Source organism: Psittacula echo, assembly GCF_963264785.1.
Source record: "Psittacula echo genome assembly, contig: SCAFFOLD_142, whole genome shotgun sequence".
In the NCBI taxonomy this organism is placed as follows: Eukaryota; Metazoa; Chordata; class Aves; order Psittaciformes; family Psittacidae; genus Psittacula; species Psittacula echo.
The window spans coordinates 1,023-8,307 of NW_027664194.1; the positions used below are offsets into that span (position 1 = coordinate 1,023).

General features: G+C 56.6%; 1 protein-coding gene across 1 annotated transcript; it reads right to left on the minus strand.

Moving 5' to 3' along the window:
* Positions 1 to 452: 452 nt before the first annotated feature.
* On the minus strand, positions 453 to 7,285 carry TRAPPC14 (trafficking protein particle complex subunit 14; the record flags this gene model as incomplete). The annotated part of the gene is made up of 6 exons (XM_080639927.1): positions 6,813 to 7,285; positions 5,278 to 5,373; positions 5,020 to 5,152; positions 4,727 to 4,813; positions 3,121 to 3,241; positions 453 to 600 (listed from the first exon to the last, which is right to left on the minus strand). Coding segments are annotated over exons 1-6 (954 nt in total), but the record flags the coding sequence as incomplete, so codon positions are not given.

Genomic DNA, 7,285 nt, shown 5'->3' on the forward strand with positions numbered 1-7,285 from the left:
CCCATTGAACCCCCCCATTGAAGCCCCCCATTGAGGTTCCCCATTGAGGTTCCCCATTGAAGCCCCCCATTGAGGTTCCCCATTGAGGTTCCCCATTGAAGCCCCCCATTGAAGCCCCCCATTGAGGTTCCCCATTGAACCCCCCCCATTGAAGCCCCCCCCATTGAACCCCCCCCATTGAGGTTCCCCATTGAGGTTCCCCATTGAAGCCCCCCATTGAGGTTCCCCATTGAGGTTCCCCATTGAACCCCCCCCATTGAAGCCCCCCATTGAGGTTCCCCATTGAACCCCCCCATTGAAGCCCCCATTGAGGTTCCCCATTGAGGTTCCCCATTGAACCCCCCCATTGAAGCCCCCCATTGAGGTTCCCCATTGAACCCCCCCCATTGAAGCCCCCCATTGAGGTTCCCCATTGAGGTTCCCCATTGAACCCCCCCATGTCCCCCCCCTACCTCCCTGGAGTCGGGCCCGGGCCGCTGGGGCGGGTGCAGCTGGAAGAGGAAGTTGTGCTCCTCGAGGGCGCGCAGGGCACAGGGAGCCCCCGGGCCCCCCCCGGCCACGCGGCAGAAGGAGCCCACCGGGACCTCCCCGGAGTGGTGGCTGCAGGGGGGGCACGGGACGGGGTCAACAGGGACCCATAGCGGGGTCCTCATGGGGTCCCAATGGCCATAAAGAGGGTCCCAATGACCCCAATATGGTCCCAATGACCCCAATATGGTCCCAATGGCCCCAATATGGTCCCAATGGCCATAAAGAGGGTTCCAATGGCCCCAGTAAGGTCCCAATGGCCCCAAGATGGTCCCAATGGCCCCAATACGGTCCCAATGGCCATAAAGAGGGTTCCAATGGCCCCAATAAGGTCCCAATGGCCATAAGGAGGGTCCCAATGGCCCCAACATGGTCCCAATGGCCATAAAGAGGGTTCCAATGGCCCCAGTAAGGTCCCAATGGCCCCAAGATGGTCCCAATGGCCCCAAGATGGTCCCAATGGCCCCAGTAAGGTCCCAATGGCCATAAAGAGGGTTCCAATGGCCCCAATAAGGTCCCAATGGCCATAAGGAGGGTTCCAATGGCCCCAATATGGTCCCAATGACCCAAAGAGGGTTCCAATGGCCCCAATATGGTCCCAATGACCCAAAGAGGGTTCCAATGGCCCCAATATGGTCCCAATGGCCATAAAGAGGGTCCCAATGGCCCCAACATGGTCCCAATGGCCATAAAGAGGGTCCCAATGACCCCAAATATGGTCCCAATGGCCATAAAGAGGGTCCCAATGACCCCAAGATGGTCCCAATGGCCATAAAGAGGGTTCCAATGGCCCCAACATGGTCCCAATGGCCATAAAGAGGGTTCCAATGGCCCCAATACGGTCCCAGTGGCCATAAAGAGGGTTCCAATGGCCCCAATACGGTCCCAATGGCCCCAAGATGGTCCCAATGGCCATAAAGAGGGTTCCAATGGCCCCAATATGGTCCCAATGGCCATAAGGAGGGTCCCAATGGCCCCAATATGGTCCCAATGGCCATAAAGAGGGTTCCAATGGCCCCAGTAAGGTCCCAATGGCCCCAAGATGGTCCCAATGGCCCCAAGATGGTCCCAATGGCCCCAGTAAGGTCCCAATGGCCATAAAGAGGGTTCCAATGGCCCCAATAAGGTCCCAATGGCCCCAAGGAGGGTCCCAATGGCCCCAATATGGTCCCAATGACCCAAAGAGGGTTCCAATGGCCCCAATATGGTCCCAATGACCCAAAGAGGGTTCCAATGGCCCCAATATGGTCCCAATGGCCATAAAGAGGGTCCCAATGGCCCCAACATGGTCCCAATGGCCATAAAGAGGGTCCCAATGACCCCAATATGGTCCCAATGGCCATAAAGAGGGTCCCAATGACCCCAAGATGGTCCCAATGGCCATAAAGAGGGTTCCAATGGCCCCAACATGGTCCCAATGGCCATAAAGAGGGTTCCAATGGCCCCAATACGGTCCCAATGGCCATAAAGAGGGTTCCAATGGCCCCAATAAGGTCCCAATGGCCATAAAGAGGGTCCCAATGGCCCCAATACGGTCCCAATGGCCCCAAGATGGTCCCAATGGCCATAAAGAGGGTCCCAATGACCCCAATATGGTCCCAATGGCCATAAAGAGGGTTCCAATGGCCCCAAGATGGTCCCAATGGCCATAAAGAGGGTTCCAATGGCCCCAATATGGTCCCAATGGCCATAAAGAGGGTTCCAATGGCCCCAACATGGTCCCAATGGCCATAAAGAGGGTCCCAATGGCCCCAACATGGTCCCAATGGCCATAAAGAGGGTCCCAATGACCCCAATATGGTCCCAATGGCCATAAAGAGGGTTCCAATGGCCCCAACATGGTCCCAATGGCCATAAAGAGGGTTCCAATGGCCCCAATATGGTCCCAATGGCCATAAAGAGGGTCCCAATGACCCCAATATGGTCCCAATGGCCATAAAGAGGGTTCCAATGGCCCCAACATGGTCCCAATGGCCATAAAGAGGGTTCCAATGGCCCCAATATGGTCCCAATGGCCATAAAGAGGGTCCCAATGACCCCCAATATGGTCCCAATGGCCATAAAGAGGGTCCCAATGACTCCAATATGGTCCCAATGGCCATAAAGAGGGTCCCAATGACCCCAATATGGTCCGAATGGCGCTAATGGAGGTCTAGATGGTCCCAATGGCCCAATGAGGGTCCCAATGGCCCCATAGAGGGGTTCTAGGAGGGTCCCTATGGCCCCAATATGGGCCCAATGGGCCCAATATGGTCCAAATGGCCCAGTGAGGTTCTCAATGGTCATAAAGAGGGTCCCCATTACCCCATCACCCCATCACCCCCATCGCCCCCATTGCCCCCCATCACCCCATTGCCCCCATCACCCCCATCGCCCCCATTGCCCCCCATCACCCCATTGCCCCCATCACCCCCATTGCCCCCATTGCCCCCCATCACCCCATTGCCCCCATCACCCCCATCGCCCCCATTGCCCCCCATCACCCCATTGCCCCCATCACCCCCATTGCCCCCATTGCCCCCCATCACCCCCATTGCCCCCATCACCCCCATTGCCCCCCATGGCCCCCATCACCCCCATGGCCCCCCTCACCAGACATCATCCACCAGCAGCACGGAGCCGTCGGGCAGCACGGGCAGGTAACTGGCGTTGAGGTTGGGCAGCACCCGCACAGAGCACAGGGACAGCGGCTCCTGCGAGCTGCCATTGAGCACTGGGGGCAAGGGGGCAATGGGGGCCATGGGGGCGATGGGGGCGATGGGGGCAATGGGGGTGATGTGGAAGATGCCAGGACCTGGTTAGAACCATGTTCTTGTCTCCATGATGTCCCCATATCCCATATCCCATATCCCATACCCCATATCCCATATCCCATACCCCATATCCCATACCCCATATCCCATACCCCATACCCCATATCCCATACCCCATATCCCATACCCCATACCCCATATCCCATACCCCATATCCCATACCCCATATCCCATACCCCATACCCCATACCCCATATCCCATATCCCATATCCCCTACCCCATACCCCATACCCCATACCCCATACCCCATACCCCATACCCCATATCCCATACCCCATACCCCATATCCCATATCCCATACCCCATATCCCATATCCCATACCCCATACCCCATATCCCATATCCCATACCCCATATCCCATACCCCATATCCCATATCCCATACCCCATATCCCATACCCCATATCCCATATCCCATACCCCATATCCCATATCCCATATCCCATATCCCATACCCCATACCCCATATCCCATACCCCATACCCCATATCCCATACCCCATATCCCATACCCCATACCCCATATCCCATACCCCATATCCCATACCCCATATCCCATATCCCATACCCCATACCCCATATCCCATACCCCATATCCCATACCCCATACCCCATATCCCATACCCCATACCCCATACCCCATATCCCATACCCCATACCCCATATCCCATACCCCATATCCCATATCCCATATCCCATACCCCATACCCCATACCCCATATCCCATATCCCATACCCCATATCCCATATCCCATATCCCATATCCCATACCCCATACCCCATATCCCATATCCCATACCCCATACCCCATACCCCATACCCCATATCCCATACCCCATATCCCATACCCCATACCCCATATCCCATACCCCATATCCCATAACCCATACCCCATATCCCATACCCCATACCCCATACCCCATATCCCATACCCCATACCCCATATCCCATATCCCATACCCCATATCCCATATCCCATACCCCATATCCCATATCCCATATCCCATACCCCATACCCCATACCCCATATCCCATACCCCATACCCCATATCCCATACCCCATATCCCATATCCCATACCCCATATCCCATACCCCATACCCCATATCCCATACCCCATATCCCATACCCCATACCCCATATCCCATATCCCATACCCCATAACCCATATCCCATACCCCATATCCCATATCCCATACCCCATATCCCATATCCCATATCCCATACCCCATACCCCATACCCCATATCCCATATCCCATACCCCATATCCCATACCCCATACCCCATACCCCATACCCCATATCCCATACCCCATATCCCATATCCCATACCCCATATCCCATATCCCATACCCCATACCCCATATCCCACATTCCCATTGTCACCTTTAAGCAGGGTCAGGTACTTCCCGGATACTGTGAGCTGGCGGCATCGGACCACGGGGGGGGGCAGCACTGTCAGCAACGTGCTCACTATGGGAATATGGGATACAGGACATGGGATATAGGGATATGGGGTATAGAATATAGGATATGGGGTATGGAATATGGGATATGGAATATATGGAACATATGGAACATATGGGATATTGGATATGGGATATATGAGATATAGAAATATGGGATATGGAATATGGGATATGGGATATAGGGACCATAGGGAACAATGGAGGGGCCACCTTGTGCCTTGAATGCCGCCTGCTCCTGGCGGAAGACCTGAGCTGGATCCCGGCTCTGGAGCAGCTTCAGGTACCCGGAGCCTTCCCGCACCTCCAGAGGCTCCGTGTCCCGGCGCCAGACGGTGACCACCACCTATGGCCATGGGGTATGGGGGCAATGGGGGCCCCATTGACTTCAATGGGCCCCGGGTGCTGTTCGCCCTGATGGCCACAAGGCGGCAGTGTCGCCATTGTCCCCATTGCCCCCCATTGCCCCACCTTGGCCTTGCTGGTGCCGGGGGGCAGGCGGTCCAGGGCGATGGTGAGGGGGAAGATGACCTCGTCCGGGCACACAATGGGCTCCTCCACAGGGACCTGCGGCCATGGCGGCCGGCAATGGGATAACCGGGACCCATCATCCCATGGTCCCCTTGATCCCATCCCTGGGTCCCCCTTGCCCCAGTCATTCCCATGGCCCACATCCCACAGCCCCCCCATCCCCTTTCCCCCCCGTACCCACACCCTATATTCTGTTATCCCGTTATCCCCCATCCCCTTACCCCACTATCCCGCTCTCCCGTTATCCCGCTATCCTGTTACCCTGCTATCCCTGTTTCCCACTCTCCCATTATCCCACATCCCGCTCTCCCGTTATTCCTGTTTCCCGCTATCCCTGTTTGTTTCCTGTTATCCCGTTAACCCTGTTTCCCGTTATCCTGCCATCCCTGATTCCCGTTATCCCGCTATCCCGTTATCCCTGTTTCCTTCTATCCTGTTATCCCACTATCCCTGTTTCCCGCTATCCCCGTTTGTTTCCCGTTATCCCTGTTCCCCATTATCCCGTTATCCCTGTTTGTTTCCCGTTATCCCTATTTCCCGCTATCCCGTTATCCGTTTCCCGTTATCCCCGCTTGTTTCCCGTTATCCCTCCGTTATCCCCGTTTGTTTCCCGTTATCCCCCCGTTCTCCCCGTTTTGTTTCCCGTTATCCCCCCGTTTGTTTCCCGTTATCCCCATTTGTTTCCCGTTATCCCCGTTTGTTTCCCGTTATCCCCCCGTTCTCCCCGTTTGTTTCCCGTTATCCCTCCGTTATCCCCGTTTGTTTCCCGTTCTCCCCGTTTGTTTCCCGTTCTCCCCGTTTGTTTCCCATTCTCCCCGTTTGTTTCCCGTTATCCCCGTTTGTTTCCCGTTATCCCCGTTTGTTTCCCGTTTGTTTCCCGTTATCCCCCCGTTTGTTTCCCATTCTCCCCGTTTGTTTCCCGTTCTCGTTTGTTTCCCGTTATCCCCGTTTGTTTCCCGTTCTCCCCGTTTGTTTCCCGTTATCCCCGTTTGTTTCCCGTTATCCCCGCTTGTTTCCCGTTATCCCCCCGTTTGTTTCCCGTTATCCCCGTTTGTTTCCCGTTATCCCCCCGTTTGTTTCCCGTTATCCCCGTTTGTTTCCCGTTATCCCCCCGTTTGTTTCCCGTTATCCCCGTTTGTTTCCCGTTATCCCCGTTTGTTTCCCGTTATCCCCGTTTGTTTCCCGTTATCCCCCCGTTTGTTTCCCGTTATCCCTCCATTATCCCCGTTTGTTTCCCGTTCTCCCCGTTTGTTTCCCGTTCTCCCCGTTTGTTTCCCGTTATCCCCGTTTGTTTCCCGTTATCCCCCCGTTTGTTTCCCATTATCCCCCCGTTTGTTTCCCGTTATCCCCGTTTGTTTCCCGTTATCCCCCCGTTTGTTTCCCGTTATCCCCGTTTGTTTCCCGTTATCCCCCCGTTTGTTTCCCGTTTGTTTCCCGTTATCCCTCCGTCACCCCCGTTTCCCGCCGTCCCGCACCCCCTCCTGCTGCGCCCCGGCCCCGCTCCCGTGGGTCAGCAGCACGCGGCACTCCCGGAAGGCCGCGGCGTCCTCCTGCCCGCTGGGGGCGCTCTCGTCCCCGTCCCCCCCCTCGGCGGCGGCGGTGGCGCCGCCGGGCCCGGGGCTGACGCTGGCGAGCGCCGTCAAGGACGAGGCCACTTCGGGCCAGGGGGGGGAGCGGGGCCCGGGCCGGCAGCGCAGCACGAGCAGGAAGCGCACGGTCTCCCCCAGGAAGAGGTGGTTCCGCCGGGGCAGGCTCCGGTAGCGCCCGGGCTCGGCCGAGAGCAGCTCCCGAGCCCCGAACGGCACCGCCGGGAAGTACATGGAGTAATCGCATTGGGACTCCATGGAGCGGGGGAACAGCCGGGAATGGGGCCGGGATAACGGGAATGGGAGCGGGATAACAACCGGGATAACGGCTGAGAATGGGAGAGGGCTAACAGGGATAACGG